Here is a 24,431-nt window from a genome sequence, read left to right as displayed (position 1 = left end):
TGCACATTTTCAACGTTTATTATTAATTGGAACTTAATCAAATAATAACAACATAACAATGATAACACTCATTAGTTTACATAATCATATTTTTTCCACAAAGATTGCCGTTACAGTGAATCCAAAAGTGAGTTTTAGTCTGACACGGGACATGGTCACAACTGACATTAAGTCTCATGTCATTACACTGGAGTAGCACTTACTAGTTGATATTTTTCATGTAAAAAAAATAAAAATAAAAGCAAAAGCAAATAAACTGTTCACTGAACATGTCTGTGTTACTTTTCTTTGGCAAGAACAGTTTTTAAAACATCTTGTGGGAGAAACACAAAATGGGTCTTTGACATTTCGAGGAGCAACAATCCTCTAAAGTAGAAAATGTACATTTTCAGAACAAGTTCAGCATTTCGCTTCTGTCCACTCAATCCCAGCTGTCTATAACAGGTGATGGTAAAGACGTCCCCTTTAATTCCTGGGCTGGAACAAGATCTTCACAGTCGCACATTAATAATCGGAGGCTATTGTAGAAGCGGCACAGGCACTTAAAAGACATCAACAACTGGCATACAATCTGGTACAATAGTCATGCAGTGATACAACTTGGCCAACATGACCTGTGAGGTAATAATTAACATACTGAAGAGCTGAATGAAGCGTGGTCTACATTGATCCTGCCGCTTTTGCAGCAAAAAGACCCCAGTTTTTAAAACGTTGAATACCCGTGCAACAGAAAGAAAAGGGAACCAACTTTAGCATCAGATTGTATATGTACAGTCTTATAGAAATATACACATCTACCAATTAGTCATCTTTTTCTACAGTGTTGGTTTGTCTTTAGCTATCGAGCTTGTCCACAGCTTTTGCGGGTGAAGGCAAAGCCATCCAGTTTGCATAAACACTATCATTGGCATATCTTGTAAAGACTGGATTAGTGGCATCATGTCTGTTGAGCGGTACCGGGCTCTTCTCAGGCCAGTTCGGGTATGACATGCCTAAAAATGAGAACATATCATTTTTCTGCACTCAGTGAAAGATAAACAGCGTGCAGACAGTAAGGCTCTCAAATCAAACTCTGTAGTGCCCGTCTCTGAAACAAGTCCGGATTTGACTCTCAGAGGTGTAGAGTTATGGCTTTGTATATGTTAGATGAAGTAAAATAGTAAATATTGTATTATTTATTGAGTTTTTTGTAATGTATCAAGGCTATAATGTTGCTCATGCCTCTATATTTAACCTATGGCTGCCTAACTGTAAAGAAGTGCAGATTAATGTCACCTGAGAGTTGTGTTCAAAAGCCTTACTGTTTCTCTGTTCAGCATTGTCAAATCATTAAAGATCAATAGCTAATATACATTAAAAAGTCAGGAAATTTAAGACAATCTGGAATTTAGAAAACACAGTGAGTGATTGATTCAGCAAGGACCTGTTTCAAATGTTACACACTGTTCCTTCCAATGCAAACAAATAACGAGACGATGACAATGGAGATGGGATGGAGTGAAAACTATCTACAAATGAAATGCAGACGAAGCATGAGAATGACGTGCCATATAAATAAGAATGGAGGCTATATTCAGTATTTACAAATGTATTACTTTTTGGTCAGCATTCATGTACATTAGAAGCAGGTCCAAGTCAAAACAAGAAAACTCAAGACACAAGATCTTCTTTTTTTTTTCACTGAGCCTCTCATTTACGATGAAATGGGAGATATGTCAGCATTAATCAGCGAAAGGCATGCCTAGATCACAGTCACGCACACTTGACTACGGAAAAAAAGCCAATCACAGCTTGCCAAAAAAGAGAGCTTGTGTTGTGTGTCCTGTTTCTAAAATCTAGTAAATGCATGGGAGATTCTACCATAGAGCTTGTTTTCAATCCATGTGGAGGGGAGGGTTCGAGGGAGAGGGGCGTTATTACAGTCCACTAGTGGTGTGTCCTCTTCAGAGAGGGCGTCATCGTACAGCAGGGCGTCGGCTGGCGTGGACGCCGCCAGGTCCAGGTAATCCTGACAAAAGCAGATGAAGGTGTGATTACGCTGATTACTGAGGTGAGGAGTCACAGCACTCTAAAGCTGAGTGTGCTAATGGCTAAAGGTCAAATGTGCAATGCAGTGAAAGATCCTGAGTAAACGGGTCCAAAATTTACTCATATCACATCAAAGGAAGCTTCTTTTCTGATAACAGGGAAGAGCTAGCATGCTGTATTCTGGGATGTCTGCATTCCCCTGCCCTTGTATGTTCTATATTTAGCCTCACTTCAGCAGCAGGAGCTTGACTGGTATGCTCTGTGATTATGCTGCCCAAGGCCACATTTTAGGATTGCTTTTCAAACACTAATTATGGTATCTAAAGCATTTGGGGAGAGTGACAGATCATACGCTGAGGCAGCGTAATGGAGCATGTGTGTATGTGACTCTAAACAGCACAATAACAGTACATGATGTCCCCCAGAAATGACATTCTGCTCATTTCTGGGGCCAGCTGCAGATCCAAAAAGGAGTGGAAAGCAAAAACTGCCAGATCTCAGTAATGCATCACTAAAGTTTTGTCAAAATTGCGCCAGTAATGCACGGAAAGAAGCTGATTAATAGCTTCCTCCCACTTCTTTCCTGTGGAGGAATATGAATAAGTTATTATAATGTATTGTATAGCTTCACCATACCCGACTTTTCACCATCATCTTTTCCAGTTCTTTGCTGATGTCTGCGAACGTCTGCCTCTTGTCTGGTTCTTGTTTCCAGCATCGAAGCATGAGGTTATACCTGCAGAGGGGGAAAGTTTTACAGTGGGTGAGAAGAGGTATCATTTCACACTCCCAGCGGTCATTTTCCATGACTGTCTTAAGGCGCTGGAAGGGAGTTATTGCACTCAGTGGAGATGACGAGATGCTCTTGTGTAACAGAGTGGGGCTCACATTTCCTCTGAGCAGTTTTCTGGTCGCTCCATTCTGTAGCCGGTTTTGAGCAGGTTAAAGAGGCGTTCAGGGGCGATACCTGGGTATGGATTTCCTCCCAGTGTCACTATCTCCCACAACAGCACACCAAAGGACCAGCTGGAAGAAAACACAGGAGCTCATAAGAATATTTCAATATACAGTAAACAGAATAATCTGCATAAGTGCTTAAAGAATTTGTTTAGCATTTTAGGAAACACTCATATATGCTAACTCCTGGCAAAAGAGCAAATAAGTGTATTTCCCAACATGACAAACAACCCAAAAAATGGCAAGAAATTAGTAAGAATTAACACAAAAATTACCTTAAAAGATTTTTTCTTTTTTTCAAAAATGACAAAAAAAGAGAATTACCTGAAAAAAAAGTGCTGAAAATTGGAGAAAAAAAAACATTTTTTCCTGTAACATGATTTTAAATATAAAATAATAAATATGATTTTCTGGATTTTTTTCGCCTTTATTTTCTCTTTTTAAATGAATTAATTTTTAGGTAATTTTCTTGTTACCTTTTACTACATTCTTGCAATTTCTGGGACATTTCTTGCCAGGTTGCTCATTGCATTTTCCCCATGTATTCAAAAAAAAAAAAAAAAACCAAGCCAATTTACTCAGGTTTCAAAGGGTTAAATAGTTTGTAGAAGGCGTCTGAATGCAGCACAAGAAAACAGGTTTGAAAGGGTTAAATTGTACTCACACGTCACTCTGTGTTGTGTAAATGTGATCAAACAAGGATTCTATTGCCATCCATTTAACAGGTATACGGCCCTGGAAAAAGTAGAGAGCTTGTTCATTTTTATTCAAAAGATTATTATTATTACTCCAAAATGAATTCTTTTCTGTCTCTTTTCTTTACCTTGCTCCTCTTAACGTACGAGTCCTCTTCATACACGTCTCTGGAGAGGCCAAAGTCTGAGATCTTCATCTTTCGCCCTTCAGCTACGAGGACATTTCGCGCTGCGAGGTCCCTGTGAACAAGCTGTTGGACAGAAATGCTCGTTTAAAGTGCCTTTTAGTGCTTACACAACCAATTGAAATTTCAAGTGCGTATAGTACACACGCTTTAAGTGGATAGAGTTATTACACTTCAACTGAAACTTTAACCACATTCGCCAACACACTTCAACTTCATTTAGCCCTTACACTGAAACTTAAGTTTGCTATTTTTTAACCTGTACCCTATCTTCCCATGTTTTTCTGCTTAAATGACTAATGGAGACAATTTTTTTTTCAAATTTGTCCAGTTTTGAGCGAAAGCCCTGCAGACAGCAGCAGTAAAACAGGCTGCAATGTAACCACTCGCTGCATGTTCACACTGTCAATATACAGCCACTAAAATTGCTTGTTTTTGCCACTGACAGGTTCAGATGATCATTTTTGTTAGACACTTGCCTAACAACATTAAGAAAAGAATCCCTGCAGAGATAGACTTTTTTGTTAAACAGGAAGATCGTTTTTGTTTGTTTGTGTTGTTTTGATTGTTAAAACAGTGAAATACCACATTTTATTTTGTTTCTGTCAACTCTGAATGAAGTGTGGTTTACTACGATATCATACCTGTTTATTTAAAGGGAGTTTGGTGGGTTTGGCAATGGGTTGCTTCTGGTTAAACAAAAGGGATGTTGCACTTTAACAAAAAGGTTGACTTCTGGAGATCCTTTCCATAATGTTGCTAGTCACTTAGAATAATAATCTGAGCCTGTCAGTGGCAAAAACAAGCACTTACAGTTGTGGATGTTAATTGATGCTGCAGACATGTCCAGGTTGGCTACATTGCAACCTGTCCCACTCAATACTGGGCCGATTTCAAAAACTGTTGTTCTCATTAGTCACTTAGACACAAAAAAATGGGAAAATAGGGTTCAGGTAGAAAAATATCAAATTTACCCTTTTTAACTAATGTCTCTTCGCACTTCCATTTCTATTTTAGCTTCTTACAGTATTCTTTTTATTTTGCTGCAATTGCACTTTTTCAGGTTTTCAACTACTTCAAATGTTTCTGCAGCAAGTACACTTGCATGTTCTTAACAAAATTAAGGCTTTTCCACTTTGTCAAATACCTTCATTTCAGCCAGATATTGCATGCCTCTGGAGATCTGCCATGCAAAGGAGATCAGGTCGCCCATGGTGAGTGCCCTGTCATCTGGGTTCTCCAGGTAGCTGGAGTTTCGGTTGGCGTCCCTGCCCATGTAGCTCGGGCCAACTTTCCGACTCTCACGCAGGAAGTTACGGAGCGACCCATACTTGGCATACTCCACGATCAGATACAATGGACCTATTCAGAGAAATGTAGCACTTAGTCTCCATGTACAACACACACACACTGAGAGAGCACTGCAGGAGGAGTGAGGCCTTACCATCCTGGCTGCACGCTCCGTACATCTTTATGACGTGCGGATGGTTGACTTGCTTCAGTAAAGTGAATTCTGACAGCAGGTCACGCAGCTCACTGTGGGAGGCGTTTTCTGTCATGGAGGGGAAAAAAGGGATTATAATGATGAAACCATTCATCTCTGCAGACATTCACTCCTCGTATATCAACATTTCCTCCTCAACTTGTCAGGTCTCGGGCTGGCTTGTCTTACCTTTAAGCATTTTCACAGCCACAGTGGTGTAACCGGCTTTTCCTTTCAGCCGGAATGCAGTTGCCTTGACAACTTTCCCAAATTCTCCTTCTCCTAAAGTCTTGCCCAGTACAAGGTTTTTACGCGGAAACTCCCACTTAGGATCCTCCTGTGAATCAAACATATAATATTTTTGACTTGGTTCAGCATACTATGATGAGGAAAAATGTCTGAGAGAAGCAGCTCACAGGTATTTTAAAGGTGTCCGTCTCGATGGATTCCTGCGAGCCTCGGCGTACGTTGTTAGCGGGGAAGCTGATGGGGTAAGCCTGAGCTGGCCGGCGGAAAGTCATCTCAGCAGAGGCGATCGGGGGCTTGGGCGAGTTCTTGTGGTAGCGGTGGATGAAGTAGGAGGACAGGAGGATGGAGACGATGAAGGAGAGGAGCAGAGCCGTGGCAATGATGGTCTTACACATGTCGTCACATATCGCCTCTGGAGGAGAGTGTGTTGCACAATGCTGTCATTTTTCAAGAAGGTAGCAATCCATTTCTGGTTTGCTCTTCAGAGGACATGAATAAGGACCCCTCGGAGATAATATTTCACTTAACAATCGACAATTTTGTGCAATTTATGTCAACTCACCCTCGACATCTTCCTTCTCGCAGAAGCATCTCTCAGAGTAGCAGTAGCAGGTTCCATAGCCAGCCTGGATCCCGTTCCTCAAGCCTCGTTCGTGACCTCCTGTAACACTTTCCTCTTCACAGACAGATAAACAGTCAGAATGTGCTTACCTGCAGATTTATAAACAAAATGTGCTGTGTGTGTGTTTGCATGTGTCTCTTACTTGTACAGTCTTGCGGGCATATTAACGTGTCTTTGCTTTCAACTGCGTCACAAAAACTATCAGGACATGTCCGCAGGTCAGGGGAGCAAGTGGAGTAATTTTCAGATATTCCTGGAACATAAACACAAAGGAGGCAAATGCATAAGTGGGAAAACACTACCTGATGACAAACAGGTTTTAAAGTTTGCTCAGCTTGTCTTGATGTTGTATCTAAGCCCTCAACAGTGAAAAACATTGAAATTTAAACAACACTGTGGGGACATCCTTTAGCTGTCATGTGGTTTTGTCAGTGCTTGTTTAAAAAACTGAGACCACATTTTTCCATGACTTTTGTTGGTTTCTGATGCAAAAAGGATGTTACTGGGAAGGATACACATGTCGGTTTGGGTCTTTTAATTTGTTCCATTACCACCATTATGGAAAACATGTTCTCACCAGAGACCATCACATTTGGTTCTAGTTAAATTACTCTGAGGTCTCAAAATTAATATGGACAAGATTCAGTGATGTTAAAATGCATTCATTACAAAACGCAGCCTATAAATGTTAATTACAAGCGTTTGTTAAATGAAATGTACCTTTCTCAGTGCCTTGCCTCCACTGGCATCTCCCTGTTGTTGCCCCCAGGCCTCGGACAGACTCACAGTCTCCTCGCCGTCTGTTTTCTGCACAGGACAGGAACTGCTGGTTCTCCTGACTGGCCTTGGTCACTGTGCACAAGAGCCAAAAACAAAAACAAAAAATCTTTAAAAGACATTTGGGAGAAGAGGAAACTCTTGAAAAGAGTCTCCACATGTGTGTCTGCGGTTGTGCTGAATTAGTGAGGAAATAAAACACAAACTGTTTCCCAAATAGCAGCGAGTCATCACAAAATCCAAGGAAAGGTCAACTAATTTCAGAACTTTTTGCCTCTAAACATGAACATCCTGCATGCATATTACTAATGTAGATTAAAGGGTAGGTTTAATAAGCTTTAGCTTCAGCCCACACCTTTTTGGTCTATGTATATTTTTTTGTTTGTTTTCCATTTTGTTATTCATTTTGACTTGATGCCTTGATGTTGTTATGCAAATTCTGGTGAAAATCATTAACAAGGACTGAAATAAATGTCATTACCATTACACAGATATTATGAGATGATGGGCCCCTGGGCACAAACATGTAAAAGCCCCACCAACTCACCTACAAAGGTGCAAAACACTTGCAAAACACACTGTTTCTTTGTGGTCATTTTGTTTCTTTTAATCATTTTAAATCTATTTATAGTCATTTTAATCTCTTTACAGTTGCTTTCCATCTATTTGTAGTCATTTTGTGTCTCTTTGTAATTGTTTTACCCCTTTTTTGTGGGCATTTTGTGAGTGTCTGTGCTTTTTTGCAGCTGTTTTACATCTCTCTTTGGACTTTTGTGTCCTTTTGTGGTCTTTTCGTGTCTGTTTTTTGTCACTGAGTATCACCTTATAGTCATTTGATGTCTCTTTGTGGTCACTTTAAGTCTTGGGGGAACATTTTGCAGGTGAAGGCCAGGTAGGATCCCCTGATACTTTGAAGCCCCTGGGCCTGCGCCCTATAGGCCCGTTCAGTAATCCATTCACACACAGAATAAATTATAATGTGAAGATCAAACGCTCTCTTTTTAAACCTCATGAACTGTAAAGTGAAGCTTGAGTGTAACAGTCTCACCGTCACTATCTAGTATGATGTGGATCTGTGTGCTGGTCTCCAGCTGTGTGTGCTCCTCCTGGGCTACAACAACATACTGCAGGTCCTGGCACTCGGGCCTGCGCAGAGCCTCTGAGTCATTCACATAGAGCAGCCCCCACATATCATCTGAGGCCTGGGTGATGCTTATGGCTGTGTAGCAGGACTGCACATCAGCAGACACGTTCTTATCTGCAACCTCGAGCCGGTATGTGACCCTGAAGCCATCAAACTGTTGGCAGTTTTCCACACAGACTCTGCCAACCTGACAGGAGTTGGAAGAAGAGATTGAAAATGTAAAAGATAGAAGTTAATTTAAGCAAAAGGATTGCAAAGTCTGCATACCTTTATAGGCCCCTGTATTAAAGAGATGAATTACTGTTATGTTTTTACTGAGCCAGCAGATGGCAGTCTCACAACATATGGCAGAGTGAGTCAACACTTTTGAAAGGAACACTTCATCCACAAAATGATCATTTGCATTTGTAAAAAACTTCCATACATGAGTGAAGCACCTGGGTAAGTGTGTGTGTTTGAACTGTGTCCATTAAGCAGACTTGAGGTGCATATGTTTACCCAGGTGTGCAACTCATCCATGTGTGAGACTGTTTTAGTAACACTTTGGTGAAAATGCATGTATTTGGGAAGTACTGAGCATATCACTGTATAAATGAGATTTAGATTATGCTGCACAAGCTGTGTGAGAGTTTGTAAACAGTTGTTTTGATATAGTTTGGCTGTTGTTAAACGTGGCCCACCTTCACTTCATTTCATTAAGAATTTTCTCTGTTTTGGATTCTTCGTTTACATGAGGGCATGTAAGAAAATAACACTCCACAAATATTCCTTTAAGCAGCTGAATGGCTTTGGTTTCTATGTAGTGGATAGAATTACCACTGAAATATTTCAGAGTTGAGTCTTACTACTGTACTACCTCAGTGGCATCAAGGCAGGTACTAAATCTATTGTACAGAAATGTCCGATTAGATAAAATGGTGTTACCCTCTGTTTTCTTTTAAGCATATTTCATCATTGAGGTTTTGTTTTAGCAAGCTTAAATCCTCAGATGGACATCTTAATCTTACATCTTAATGTTCAAACATAGAGGTGTGATGCATACAGATGTGGCTCATCCTGCAGAGAACCTTTGATGTGAGTTACTGTGCGTGCTAAAATGCCTGAAACTGAACTAATATTGTTTAAATTATTAGGAAACATTATTATTAAGTCAAGTCATTTTTATCTGTGGTCTTTAATAGCTTTTCTTGATCACGTCAAGTATTTGTTACCTCAGTGTATGTCAATGAGAAATATCTGTTGGATGATGGCATTTTGCATTTACACTTGCTGACTAAGTGCACGCATGGCTCCAGCAGATTTAGGCAAATCAAGTGGATATTTTCCAAAGTTATAACATCACACTGGATCAAGTACCTACTATTGTTTATTGTAAGCATGATTTTTTTTCTTTGTGTGCTATCCATCAGTTACAGCTCAACAAGATAATAGTCTATTGAAACACAGGTGGATTTTTTAACTAAAAAGTCTACCTTTGGGAGATGCTGCCTTGATTTGTATTTTGAGTGTTGACGCCTGATATCAGCTTGGCCTGAACTCGTGTTTGGACAGGATTTCATCGGCAGTTTGTTGAAGATGAACAGTTACAGCAACCAATAAATCTTTCAACGTACACATGGGCACATGAATAATTTTATAACTGACTTGAAAACATGTCTAGCTGTTCTTAAGAGAGAAGCAGAGTAAACAGAGTTACAGATGTGTATGATGACTGGTCATGAGTACCTGAGCATAAACAGAGGCTCTGCGAGTCAGTCTGAACATCTGCGTGATGTTGGCGAATTGGATCTGGACGGGTAAGATGGTAACGTTGAAGTGCAACTGCACTGTTCCCTCGAGACCGGGGTAGGTGGTGTCATTAACCAGGTAGTCCAGCTGCAAGGTGCGACTCTCAGTCACCAACAGGTTCCTCTTCAGGACAAGCTCTGAAAACGAGGGGGAAACATAAAACTGTAGATTTCTAACAGTGTTTATAAAAACAGATGATTTGTAGATGCCCCTGAATTACTTACGGTAATCATGGACAGTCTCTCGAATTCCTCCAATAGCTTTCTTTTCACTGAAGGTGCCTTTTATGTCAAATGTGTCTTTCATCCATGGGTCGTTATTGAGCAGAGTCCCCACATACTTATTATGAGTCTGGTCTATGGGATAGATTGGCGTTAAATCCCTGTCAAAGACGAATATGGTGCCAAAAGAGCCACCCTGTGGAGAAAAAAATGAAAAAAATGAGATATTGTGTCTTTAAAATAATCAAAACAGATCAGATTAGTTTTTTACTGGTCTCCTCACCTTTGTCCGATTGAAACTGATGACAATGTCCGCCGTGTCTGTTCCATTTACATACGGTGCATTGTCATCCTCATCATCGACAAACACATCCAGTGAAGTGTCCACCTTGGTGACGACCGTTTCTGTCCGGACTGTGCACACCAGCAGGAGTCTGTAGCACTCGCTCTCTTCTCGGTCCAACGGAGCCGTCACCACCAGCTCTGTGGTGTTCTCATTTACAGCAAACGGTGCCGGGGTATCTGTAGGCAAGACGAACAACCAAAACAAGATGTATATGTCTCTACAGCCATCGTCTGAATGGAATACACACAGAGTCAAAGTCAGCGATGGTATGAGTGTGACATAAAGCTAGATTTTAAAGGTAAAAACTGTTGCTTAACAGTTGCAACTGTGGCTAAAAGTAACAGTGATAGAATAATAGCATTTAGTTAGCAAATTACCATTTGTATATCAATTATTAATTTGTCATGATAACAGTTTTTCTCACATGCCTGCATGGTGAACAAATAATCCAAAAATGGCAAACATCCTTGATGAATTAGAGGGCAAGGAGTCAACGGCAATAATATGTCAAAACATCTGTTCACAAAATCTCATACAACTCATGCATAACATTAATATTTACAGCATTTCTGCATAAACAGTGTTACGCAGAGAAAAGTAGCGCACCTGTGCAAGCACATGCAGTTGAGCTGCTGGTGTATTCCATTAGTTAGAGTTGAGTGAGAGGTTGAAAAATTATTGTTTTGATATAGTTTTGCATTTGTTAAACTTGGTCCCCTTTTACTTCAGTTCATCAAGGATTTTTCTGTTTTTGGATTCTTCATTCATCGCGGAGGCATGTTAGAAAACCAATTTTCCTCACAAATTCAACATAATATAGACAGAGAAATTTACATACCAATGATCATTTTGTTAGTTTATTTCACAAATCCACAACATGGGGTAAGTAACTGATAAAAAATTATCCTTTTGGTTGCAATGTATTCCTTTAACAGTACAAGTGAAGAAGATTCAGAAAGTCAGAAAGTGATCAGGATTGCATTAGCCGCTATAAGCTTCTGGTAATACCTCACCAACAAAGGCTGCAACTATAAAAATCCTACAGTGTATTAAAGTATGTAGAGTGTAAAATTCTGTGGCATCTAACGTAGCAGTTACAGAACTGAAACTCCTTTCATGTGTCAAGTGTGTAGAGCTATAGTTAGCTGATAGCTGACGTTTAAACGGAATAGGCTCTATCTACAGAGCTCTGGGCTACTGTAAAAATAATGTGGCATACTTTGTGGAGAAAAACTTGCTCCGTATGTAGATATAAAGGGCTCATTTTAAGGTAACAAAAAAACAACAATTTTTATATTCAGGTGACAAGAAACTAATGAAAACATTAAGAATATTATTTACCATTTCTGTCAATATATACCCCTAAATCCTACACACAGGACCTTTAAATTGAGCAATGGTGCATTTTCTTGCCAACACATTTAATCTTTTATTTGCAAGAAGAAAGGGGTGTTATTTCTTTCAAACTTGCATGTGTCTAACCTGATTCCACATTGTAAGAGATGGTGTAGTTGGGGCAGACGTTGAGTCTGGTGAGTCGTCGGAGTTGCCGAAGGGCCCCGGGGAACCTGTTCTCCATGATGTGGGGGTTAGAGGTATCTCTGTGTGGGAAGCACAGTTCCTTCACATCTGTCTGAGCACACTGAGGCATCGTGGCATTGACAAAGTCCAGGGTGATTCGTGGGGAGTTTCTGGGGCACAGGAGCTGCTTGGTGACGCCCGGTAACACCATGGCATGCAGGGACAACTTCTTCACGGACCATACGTTTTGATCTGATGGGACATGCAGCCACAACAAACAAGCTATTTTAATCTCAGACAGTGCTCTTTTTGATGACTAAGCTCTTTTTTTGCCTGTATGCAATTACATTATCATCCTGAAGGGAGACCTGGACACAGAGCCAGAGCATTATTAGTATGCAAAGAGCGTAAACGTCAAGAAACTGATTTACTCTCATGTATAGGGGATACCTGGCACTGAGAGGAGACTGTACATTAACATTAAAATGCTCGCATCCAACTCACATGGCAAGGCAAAGTCGCTCTCCTCCAGGGTTTTGTTCAAGGACAGTATCCCAGTGTTGATGTCCAGGTTGAACCAGGAGCTGTGGGGGGGACGTCTGATGGTGCTAATCAAACACAGGTAGAAATGCGGCCGCTCGGTGTCACTGTCCAGCATGGCGTGGACCTGTAGGATTGGCGTCCCTGCCTGCTGGCCAACATACACCGTCTCAGTGTACTCATTCTGAGGGAAGTACAGTGCCGTTGCTCCTGCATAAAGAAGAAATAACCACATGTTAAAAAAAGGCAGCCAAGTGAATCACAGGGGAAAACAGTTATGTTGCCTTTAAGGAAAGCATTGTTGATATAATAAGGCCTGACAGTTCTGCTGAGTCTTATTACAGAGCAGGATAACAGCAGTTATCAGACATCTCTTTCTGGATATTTAACTGTGGGAACAAAACCCACTGACAATACCGTCTAGCCACTGAATGGAAATTAACACATACATGGAATATGACAGGTGGAGTTTTTTCTCTCCTCTGATACATCTTTCATCTCTCCCGGAGGCGGAAATTGAAAGGAGGGCTCAAATGACACTTATTCAGCTCTTTTAATGAATTTCTCATACGGTCAATAACGTGGTTTCCGATTCTCCTTGTGCTCACCTTGAGAAGTTTAATTACACAGGATAACATGATATGCAGGAGAGATGAATCATTACCTGCCAGAGAAGAGTTTGGGGTGTGTGTGTGTGTGTGTGCACATGTGTCAGGGAAATCCATAAAGAGCTATAGCAGGCTGTGTGTTTTACAGGAAAATGGAGATGTGAGTGTTCCTCCTGTAATTATATCCCTGTTATGTTCCTCTTTGACGACTGTAGGCGACCATTTAGGGAACGCACTAATGTCATTAGCAGACAGCAAAACTAGATTTTCTATTTCTGTTGGTGCAGTTGAGGCCTCGGCTCTGGTTTCAGACATTGATTTAATTTTGCGGGGGTTGGATGACAGGAGGCCAAGCTGATGGATAAAATGTGGCCGTCCTTCCTGAAGGATGGAGATACACTCTGCGGGGCCGCAGCCCTTTTGATTAAAAGCGTTCCTGAGACAAAAACAAACAGCAGGCCACTTGTTTGTTAATCCTGCTGGTATGGTGGGAGTCTGTTTCATGACTCACATCTTAGGGATGATTTTCCATTTGCTAAATCTATCACAGCCAAAATGGAACCATCCATGCTCATGCTTAAAAATATATCCTTGAGCCTTATCTGGCTTAGGTTTGCTGCCCTTTTTTTTTATAACAGATCTGATTATGGTTTCTTTTTTTTTTTATTTATTTTTATTTTTCTCACATTTCAAACAGTACAATTCCCCTATCTTGATTGCATAATACCTCAACATAATAAAATATCTTTGACAATATACTGGAAAAGACAACATAGGCAAAAGATTGATTCTTGAGGATTAAAAATATTGTAATAATGATACAACAGACAATATAAATTATCTTCACATTCTTTCATAAAAAGCAAGCACTGGAATATCTCACACAACATTTTTTTATGTTTCATGTAACAATTATTTCTAAGGGACAGTGAAAGACCTTGCAGAATCAGAACGCTGGGCAAGCTTCTTTTATTTTATATATTTCTCTTATATTTATTATATATATTAGGCTACAAGCAGGAACAAAAACTAATTAGAAATTAACACAAAAAACAGTAATAAATATTAAACATGAATGTTAAGATGAATGAATGTTAACATAAATGATTAAGGATGCAGTATGTAAAATTTGTAAATTTTAACCAATTTGTTTTTTTCTTTATTTGTACTGTGCCCTATATGATCTACCTTTCCGTTTTGTTTTTTTTTTACTTAAATGCTCTCCACATACACCTCCCGCCACCAAACCCCTCAATGCTCTAGCATTTTTTTAATTGATAAAAAAAAGAGGTGGGGAGGGGGATTGTGACATCCCCCTCTGGGTAGCTCCTTAGACAGCTGCCTATGTCGCCTTATGAGAAGATCCGCCCCTGCTGCGGTACTTCACTATTTTGGACAAACCTGAAAACCCATCCCAGAAAACAGATGTTATGGATGTGGTATTTACCCACAACAAACAATGAAGTTAATTAAATTGGCTGTGCTTGTTTCCTGAGTTGCACAACACGGGAATCCATTCAAAGTGAAGGTGTAGATTTCAAACCAGAGCAAAGGAGCATGAAAAAAGAAAGGTAATCTTAAGTTTCCTCTTAAGTGAAACAACATTTTTTCAGCAACCACCTGAGGTCATCTGATACCTCTGTGCCTAAATAGAAGCCAGTTTGGGCTCAAAAACTTGTAGTTTTTCGAATGTAATACAATGGTAGTCAGAAACACAATGGTTCAACATGGATGTACGGCCTTACTATAGCTGCACTGCATGGTATAGAACACAATAAATGTTAGAATATTACTCTCTTTAACAGGAAATAATTCATATAAGGGAGTTACATGAACAAAACAACTCAGATGGTTTTATGTGACAACATACAGGAAGTAAAATGCAAGAAATTCATGCAATCTCACTTTAGGTCTCCAACTATGTACTTAAAATGACCATTAGAGGGAGCCATTATCTCACAGACAGAGGTCCTAAAAGAGCAGAAAACTGCATCTTAATCATTACCATGATCCATTATTAGAATGATGCCTGTATTAATTTAATAAGATGCTAAAGATCCTGGATTAAATTGTCCTTACAAGCCAGGAAAAAATCTCCTTTCTGCAGCCCTTTATTATATAAATAAAGACAATTAATTTAATCTACAGATATCTCACACATGACACCAACATGAATCAAACAAAGCAGACGACAGCAAGCTCCACAAATAAAACCAACGGGTCCAACGTGTTAACCAGTGGGAGCTGAATGCATTTATGAATGCTGGTCTTGGCTCGAAGCCACGGCGGCTGGACCCCACGCAACACAATTTGTTTATATCATTCAAAATTCAATTTCTTTCCAGGACTGAAGCCAACAGAAAGCAAGCAGTTTATATCAAAACTAATTAATTGAATGGATCAAACAGGCCTCTCTTAGCAAATGGCATCTTTGGTTTGTGAAGCCATGATGATGATTTTCCAAAAGCGTGACTCATTAGCTCCCATAAGTCATGCACACGAATGTCGGAAATACACATAGTGATGACATTTCACCTCTCATGATGAGTTATGATTTTAAAAATAAGAAATGCAACACTGTTTAAAAAATATATATATTGTCTTCAGATTTTGACATAAATGAGGACAATAAGCTGTTTTTGGAGCAGCCTCGACCTCCCATAACTCAGAGTGTGTAAACATTACCACCATAAGCAGACCTTTTTACAGCCCTCAAACACCTATAAAACTGATGCTAAGCTGCCATATACAGTGTCATTTCTTCAAAAGCCGGAGTAAGTAATTTTGCAAACAAAGCCCATGTTTGAACAGGAGGACTCTTGTAGCAAAGCATGTTTGCAATAGATATCATGTACTGCTGAGTGGATAGTGAAATTGAACTTGCTTGAAAAAAGCAAAAACACTGAAAAAAAAACAACCCTCATCTGCACACGTATTCCTTTGATGACAGCGGCTTTCTTGAGTTAATTATGGCCTGTGTCAGTTTTGTCTCATATTTTAACCGCGGAAGGACAAAAAGGACATCATCACAAAATCTGAGACCATGTGCTCAGTCAGCCATAGACCACCACAGTGTGTCTAGGACTGGAGAGGGCTGATAGGGTGGGACGCCCTCTCCGTCGTCCCAGACAAAGACAGGAACTCAATTAGCTCAATGCGTGCTTCGGCTTGAAGATTTACCAGCTATGAGCTCATGTGTTAGACACAGGCTGCCTGAACATCCCTCTAAGTCTCAATGAAACAAAACGTGGATCTCCCACCCAGACGTCCTCACTTGTCAACAGCATGGCAGATGAGGAAAAGTGTCCCGGCTGCCGTATGATTCATTCTCTAACTAATCTTGACTATAGCTGTTGCCGTCTGGAATCAGCCTGGCGCCCTTTCTCTCCCAAGGTCAACGTGAGCTGCATCTGTCCCTGCAAACGACCCCATTGGACAGGCTGTGTTTCTGGCATCAGACCAATCAATAACCATACTAATCAACAGTGATGCTGATTGTTTTCCACTGATGAGACTGACGGGGAGAAAGGCTGCATGAGTGCAATCATCTCTGCTGCACGTAATACAGACCCACGTGTTTAGCTGCACGGCCACAGAAATATTACATCTGCTGCATGGGTTTCATTTCACAGCCACATCAATATAGACATTTTTAAATAATCCATCATCTATTACAAAGTAGCTGCAGCCAGCAGCATTAAGGAGCATACGCTTGCTTATATCATGGTGATATAAATACAATAACTTTCATAATTACTCTGAAATCATGATGACTCTGCTTCCACAGATGTAACAGTTATGGGATTCAATTAACTAAAAAGCTGCACATTGAGCTATAATTCCACTTATGAAAGCTATTATTGATCATAATGTTTGGAAATCTCTCCCTCTTGGTTTCCTGTGCCAGTACGCCTGATTGCTTCATCATATCATACTGGAACCAGAACCTGGATTTAATATAGTCCTGATTGTGATGCTTTCAGTCTCAAAACAATGAGGCATAATGAGGAGAGGAATTCATTTCCTGTTATGATGACACAGTCATCAAACTTTTCATCACAGTAATACAATATCTGATCTCAGTTTGGAGGGGGGGAGTCAGGCTCCAGGTAGATTACTCAGTTTACCATGATGCATACCGTAACATAATAATCAATTACACCATAATGTAATCCAATTAGCCCTCAGAGAATACAAGAGCCGAGATCCAATGAACCATGTTCATCAGTCATCAAGGAATCTAATAGAGGATCTCCTCAGGGGTTAGCCGTGACTACAAATTCAGTTTAAGAATTCCTGTGGGAGTGACAGTGGCATTAAAAATTGAACACGTGGTCCATCATAGAGCTCCAGACTGAATCTGACGCAGGAGTCATTAGACTGCTTTGATAAAACATCCCTATCCAAATCACGGTGGCGGTAAAAAGCCATCAGATTAACTGACGTGTACACAGAGACAAAGACATTAGCTGCCTGTGGCAAAATACAGAAATTCAATTTTTATTTGCATAAATAGTTCCCCACTGAAAGCCTCATAAAGGTTTCAGCTCAATAGATGACTTAACTTTGAAAATCCAGGACTTTGACCAATCTTTACTTTTTGAATGTTTTATTTTTATATTGTCCCACTAACAGCATCCAGATTGAAATAAGCTATAAAACCATCGCCAAAAGGAACAGACCCTTTGCAATTTACAAAGCTCATGCTAATGCCTTAGTGAGGTTGTAGCCTACTCTTGCATGACAATGCTATGTGCCAAATGCTAACATGAACCACCATGACAATGCCAGCTGTGATGTTTAGCAGGATTAATACATACCATATCTACTATCATACTGGTAGTTTAGTGTGTTAGCATGCTAACATTTGCTAATTAGCACTAAGAACCAAGTACAGCTGTCATTGGGGCTGTCATTAGTTTTGCGGTATTTGGTTGCAAACCAAAGTATTAGACTAGCAATGGGAAAAGCACTTCTTTTCAGAGTACTGAACTACTTGAATCCATTCATTGAAAAAATTTAAAAAATGTGTTCACTGAATCGTTGAACAGAGCTTGGACTGTGTAATCCCACTCAATGAACTAAAACACAGCAAAACATTCAGTTCAGCTAACTAACTAGGGAATAAGTCACAGAAAATGTGATCGCTTACTCGATGAATCCCTGCACATCCCTGCACGCCTGCTCGCAGCTGAACTGAAGACTAACTCTTTTTCCATTCAAAGCTACCGTTGGTTTTTTAAACATGGCGATAGACTGCTTTCCCGCTGCCCATAGACCAGAACCATCTGCTGTAGCTGAGTATGCTTTTCTGTTTTGTTTTTTTCTTTCTGGTATGTCATGTCTCATGTCACAGAGAGGCCGGTAAACAGAAGAAAGTAGTATGGAGGCCAGTGTGAGTGGAAGCCAATGTGAGTGTTATGATGGTTACATCTTTTTTTAATCTCTTACTTGTTCAGTTTCTCAAACTTGATGCAGACATAATTTTGAATGATGTCCAAGTGCTGCTTAGACAGAGACTGATGCTTTTTTTTGTGGCTGCCAAAGATGCTAAAATAAGTTTGTCCACCCAGGTATCTTATTTCCATCGTTGCCAATCGGAGCTGATTGGAGCTAGAGCTGATAATGACCTATGACTTCTGCAGAGTCATTTGTCCTGGGCATGGAATACTGATTGTAATCTTTGCCATTAAATACAAAAGCCAGATGTTTGTGAGTGTTCGTCGGCTTTTTTATCGAGTGGAAAAGGGGCTTGAGTGAGAGCTCAGCTGAGCTGAGAAATGAACAGATCGTTTCAGGATGTGATTCAGTTCAGTTCGTTCACCAAAAAGATTTGTTCTTTTGAACGAAACGTTTGTGAACGACACAACTCTGTGTTGGTCAAGAAACACAAATGTTGACCTGACATTATGATGATGTTAAATAAACAGTTTGTGGATCACTGTCATTAGAAGTCATCTTCTGGGGATCAAAAAAGTCTGTCCAAAATGTGACAGAAGCCCAACCGATAGTTGTTGACAGGCACATCACGCTAGCATGGCTAAAAGCAAGCATTCATAAGTATAGACCACCTTACACGTTGGTCATATTAAACTATTGTCACTGTATCAAGGGGTCAGTCACACTAAGGAAATAAACACTTAAAGTATCTAATATATTTAATATAAAATGTATTCCACATTATGTACTATGTGTAGCAATATATCATTATCAAATCTTTATCAATTTAATACTGAGATATCATTTAGTATCTAAACTAAAAAAAAGAAAAAACAGTTGAGATGACCAGTATTTTCAGCCTCTCCTGCTTGTAATATGGTGCGTCATCACATCAGGTTTCACAGTGAATCTGATGGATTACAGTATGGAAAGAAAGGGAGGGCGGCTGCTGGATGAGCATGGAGGACGCTGATCTTTCAGCACAAATGGAAGTCAAGCTCCCAGAGTTTCTGGCACTGGCAGGTGGAGGAAGGAGCGCCGGCGGAAAAACAATTTCCAACATGTTTACCTACTCAAGTAAAGTGAGGGAGCAAACAAATGGACACAGGGTGCGGCTGGAGAAGGGGGGTAAATTCTCTTTTTGATAAGAAGCAACAGGATTTAAAATGAGGCATGAATTTTGAAAAAAAAAAAAAAAAGGTAAATCTGTAGAGTGCTGCAGGAATGAGTCCTAAAACACAGAAATAAGTTCTTGCACCTCCATTTCTCAAAGTCAATAGGTTCTTTTGAATGATTTTTTTTGGTTAGATGCCTGAAATTAGGTCACAAGCTTAAGAGACTTTTAGGATTTGTTCAGTGACATAAAATATGTCGATAAATACACCAATCATAAATTTTGAAGCTTAAACGTGTCTTTAAAAAGGCGGCTACTGACAAGTAGCTGAATGGGACCATTGCCTCATTGTGGTGGCAACACAGAGGTCATGTGACCATATGTGAGCTTTTTATTTTTTGCAGCTGCACTTACACCTCAAAAGCATAAAAGTGGTGTGAGTTTATTTTCTATAATATCCCAAAATTCAATGGGGAAATCCCTTTGGCTTTTTGTCAAGGGACCCACTGTGACTCTAACTTCTGGGTTGGCCTACAAAAAAAAAAAAAGCAAAATATTACGTTCACCAACATGCAATTCTGCAGTGTCACACGGCCATGTGGAATCAAATGAGCTGAGTTCGCTCTTTTGTATCGTTCATTGTTGTAAATGATGGGTCAAACACTACGCGCGCCGCTGGGCGACTGGAAAATAACTTGTCAAGGCCCATGTGAAACGAGAGGACTAAATGCCCTGAGGGCGAAATTTCAATCAATGTCTCCTTGTCCTTTCACCACAGCAAATTAGATTCTACCCATGCATGAGAGGGAAGTGTGACCCTGAACTGACTAGAGGATCAGGCAGAGAGCTTTGACAGGTAGGAGCAGCATCCATGCAGCGCCAGCAGCAGCAGAAGCAACAGTCCACAGTTAGACGATGACACAAGACTCTCAGCTATGGAAGTAGGAACCTGATGTACCGAAATTAAAAAAAAAAAAAAAACACTGGTTCAGTTTCTTCAAAACCTAATGAGATGATGCATTTTTGCCAACATTTTAGTGATTAGAAATTGCAAGTGCTGGCAAAAGGAGGAGCTGTAATAACTGGAAGTAAAAATTACAAACTTTGAAAGCCTAAAACTGCTGCCTCACCGCTCTGATTCTGATCAAGTCTGGACGGATGATGCAACGTTTTACTGACTTTCCCTATACGTATATAGACACCACGGCATTCATTAGCTTCATTTTTGATTTCCCTGTAAAAGCGTCAGTAATTTTCATTTGGTTTTTTTTTGTCATTTATAGCATCATTGTCCTTTCAAAGACTGGGAGAATTGGGGTGAGATAGAAGGAGGGAGGCTGAGATTTAAAAGCAAAACAAAAAAAACCCAACAACAACAATGAATAAAAAACATCCAAAATATACCCCTGGTGCCAGTGTCACAGACAAGTCATCGAATGATTTCTTTTTCAGAGAGACACAAAGAGAAGCAGCGCTGTTCACACAATTTAATATAAAAGATAAAGTCTGCAGCAAACAACTCGTATCGTGATGTTTTCCAATTATCCTAAAAGAGACGTAGTGACAGCAAGAGCAGAAAACTGACAAGATTTATGATGCATCCATAGGCAGCACAAGACAGAAGCTTTACTAAATCATATAATATAATAAGGAGCTAAATCAAATAGCAGTATGTATCAAATGAGATTTATTGGTCTGGTCCTTCTCAAAAGGAAACTGATGAAAATGATCATTCTAATGCAAGAAGGAGGAGGAAGAGGAGGAGGAGCAGCTAAAGAGGCTGCAAACAGCGCTTCCTCTGGGACAGCGGGGTCATCACTGGAGATTACCACTTGGTTAAGGTTTCTAAGGTCACAGGGCAAAGCAGGGTCAAAGCTACAGTAGCAAGGTCAACGGTGGAGGAAAAACCGATCGATGCTTTTACGTGAAAACATCTGTGCCTCTTTATGGGGAAGTGATGGATTACACAGAAGTGTCTGTTAAGAGCATTTGGTTAATTACAATAAAGAGTTTCACCAGGTTAAATCATGAACCGTACTATTGAGTTTCAACTCTGATGTTTTTACATCTGCAGCTACCAGTCCACAAGCCCTCATTGTTTCTCTAAACTAGTCATGAGATCTCATCAGCCGGCCGCCATTATACTTCTTCCTGACATCAAACTGATGATGACTGACTGACCAAAAGATTTCAGTGCTTGCCAGACACCCAAACTTCAACTATCTCCAAAATCTCTAACTTCATCAGCAAAGAGCTACCTTTAATTCACTTTGATTTATTTCTTGAGCCGCTTTACTTATTCTACTTAACTCTGGAAGTGCAGGGCGACGCTGCCACATTTAAAAGTGCTGATTACTCTTATAGTGAACGCTGATTGCCAATTTTCCTTAGTTTGATTACCTCAGCAAGAAACACTAAACTAATGAGTTACCTGTAACTTGGAACAGTGATAATGAGAATTAAACACTTTTAATTTCTACAATCTAACAATTCTTTAGATTTAAACAAACCGTAAATGCGATTAGGTGACATAAAAAGAGCATCACAACATGATTAGATGACTTAAGTGATGAGCATTGGCATTTTTATAAAGCCAGTTTGGTGATTTCTGAACTTTTGAAGAAGTGTAGAGGGTAAAGAGAGATCAACAATACATCCTCAAGCATGAAACCAAACCATAAGCTTCAACATATACAGCAAAAATCAATCTGATGTGTCATTCTGAGGGCAGTTAACGTCCGTCGTGCAATCTGAGCGCTGTGTGCACTTGTACAACAGGCGATATACTTTCCTAAAGAAAACAAACAGCCAGTGTTTGCCCAGAGATAGGAGCAGCTGCTGCACACCTGCCTGCAGCTCGCTTCTTCTCCTCCTCTGAACAGAGTGTGGGTCTTTTGTTGCAACAAACAGGCAGGTGAGCGGCGCCGCGTTTACGTATGGGTGTAGATTTCAGCACCCGTTTAATTACCATCATGTCCTTGACACATGAAATTGAACTGGACCAACTGTGTTCATCTATAAATACCAGGAGAAACGCTCAGTGAACATACATGCAGGCCAAACCAGAGATGTGGATGCATGTAGGGTGTGTGTGTGTGTGTGTGTGTGTGTGTGTGTGTGTGTGTGTGTGTGTGTGTGTGTGTGTGTGTGTGTGTGTATGTGTGTGTGATGGGAGCATCTCTCAGCCCCTATGCACTGAGACTATCTGTCACAATGAAAAATAAGCAAGGAGCATTACATAAAACTGTGGCACCTTAAAATTTTCATTAATCATTGTAACAACACTACATAAAACTGCTTCCAAGGGCGATTACGTAGGCCTGTAGTTTATTGTAAGACCACTTTTGCAAGCTGACCCAGCTACATGGAAATTAACACCCTTTTCACATCTCAGTTCCACTAAAAGACTGCTGACGATGATCTAATTTTTACATCCCTGATGAAAGCGCTGATAGTAACCTCTGTTAAAACTAAGTCCAAAAAAAATGTAGGAATTCAAAACAATGGCCTATCTTTGTCCAAGCATCACACACTGAGATTTGCACACTCCTGAGCCATGAGAGACACTTTAAATATAGCTGGCATGGCAGGACAGTGTTGGTACAGTTGGGCTGTGGGGATTGTGAATGGGATTATAATATTATGATATACGGCTGTATTCATTTGACTCTAGGTTCCAGTGTGCCATACCACGCATAACAACCAGCACACAATGCAAGTATCACTTTCTGCAGCATGAAACAGTGCTGGCATTGTGTTCGTGCCATTTCAGATAGTTCTTGGAAAAAAGCCTTAAAACTGCTCTCCAAAATGTTGCAATTTAGCAAAGCAATTTAGCTTTACACATGAGCAGCCAATTTCATGTGGATCTGTCAGACTTCAGGTCCACTGGCTCTGTTTGTAGAAATCTTTTTTCTCTCTGTATTTCTCGTCATGTTTTTTTTTTCGCTCTCTTTGTGACAGTCAGTTTTGCAGAGAATCATAAATTTTGTGAATTTGAAGTGCATCCAAAATCAAAACATATTTTAGTCCCTGCTGTGCTCATACAAAAAAGCCTTTATGACTGACAGACAGGAGAGATGAAGATGCTTTAAACAAAAAATGATGCTGTCAGATTAATAGATAATGTCTCAAACAGGGCAAAGGATAAGAAAACAGTGTTTTCTCTTCTGAATTAACATTTAAGACTTCACTTTTTTTCTTCTTTTTTTCATAAATATCTTTGTTGTTGTTTTAAAATAAGGCACTTGGAAACACACTTTAGTGCAACATGAATTTGAAATAGTTTCCAACCTCATCTCCAGCATGTGTAACAATAAAACTGATGATGAGCCTTACCTTGAAGCAGCAGCAGCACCACAACGACGTTTCCCCGAGAGAAACCACAACTTGAGCCCATCTTTGCGAACCATAAGTGAAAGTTTCTGAATGAAAATAAGATTGGGAAAAAAAGTTCCTTTGAGCGACGAATCGAAAGCAAAAAACAAATAGATAAAAGAAATAAATTCGTTGTATAAACCAGCGTGCGTCCTGTGCGCGCGGCTCCGGGCAGCCAGATGAAATCCTCAGTGTCCCATAGACGGGCTGCAGTGTGCGGCTCCGCTGGCTGCTGCTGCGCTCACTGGCTGACTGGCTGACTGGTCAGGGGGAGGAGGCTCTCACTGCTTCACTACTCGGTGCCCCGCTGCTTCCGCAGCAGCAGGCAGCACAGCAT

The 24,431-nt window shown here is 40.2% G+C and overlaps 2 protein-coding genes across 2 annotated transcripts in view; both read right to left on the bottom strand.

Moving 5' to 3' along the window:
* Window positions 1-24,353, bottom strand: ret (ret proto-oncogene receptor tyrosine kinase). The gene is made up of 21 exons (XM_042502408.2): window positions 24,237-24,353; window positions 24,056-24,141; window positions 12,521-12,766; window positions 11,978-12,268; window positions 10,433-10,671; window positions 10,153-10,345; window positions 9,866-10,065; window positions 8,045-8,327; window positions 6,940-7,071; window positions 6,362-6,472; window positions 6,160-6,273; window positions 5,765-6,009; window positions 5,538-5,685; window positions 5,310-5,417; window positions 5,013-5,227; window positions 3,809-3,931; window positions 3,650-3,720; window positions 2,917-3,054; window positions 2,665-2,764; window positions 1,861-2,008; window positions 1-992 (listed from the first exon to the last, which is right to left on the bottom strand). Exons 2-21 carry the CDS (start codon window positions 24,114-24,116, stop codon window positions 835-837), a joined length of 3,324 nt encoding a protein of 1,107 aa, XP_042358342.2. The 5' UTR covers window positions 24,117-24,141; window positions 24,237-24,353; the 3' UTR covers window positions 1-834.
* LOC121955009 (heparan-alpha-glucosaminide N-acetyltransferase) overlaps window positions 24,295-24,431 on the bottom strand; it is a 31,917-nt gene continuing 31,780 nt past the window's right edge. Inside the window, exon 19 of the mRNA XM_088086088.1 lies at window positions 24,295-24,431. Coding sequence (XP_087942214.1) covers window positions 24,359-24,431 — 73 coding nt within the window. The 3' untranslated portion in view covers window positions 24,295-24,358.

The sequence above is a fragment of the Plectropomus leopardus genome, chromosome 13 (assembly GCF_026936395.1).
Source record: "Plectropomus leopardus strain MGB_pleo_1.0 chromosome 13, ASM2693639v1, whole genome shotgun sequence".
In the NCBI taxonomy this organism is placed as follows: domain Eukaryota; kingdom Metazoa; phylum Chordata; class Actinopteri; order Perciformes; family Serranidae; genus Plectropomus; species Plectropomus leopardus.
The sequence above is the reverse complement of the archived record's forward strand: the minus strand, read 5'-3'. Positions and strand labels throughout refer to the sequence as shown.

What these genes read in the sequence shown, in the direction of transcription:
- ret (XM_042502408.2), bottom strand. Translation starts at nt 24,116, where the DNA reads ATGGGCTCAAGTTGTGGTTTCTCTCGGGGAAACGTCGTTGTGGTGCTG. An exon ending in TACACAACACAGAGTGACGT is followed by an intron (nt 3,055 to 3,649) that starts GTGAGTACAATT and finishes GTTTTCTTCCAG; the next exon opens with CTGGTCCTTTGGTGTGCTGT. An exon ending in GATTGAAAACAAGCTCTATG is followed by an intron (nt 993 to 1,860) that starts GTAGAATCTCCC and finishes TCTCATTTTTAG; the next exon opens with GCATGTCATACCCGAACTGG.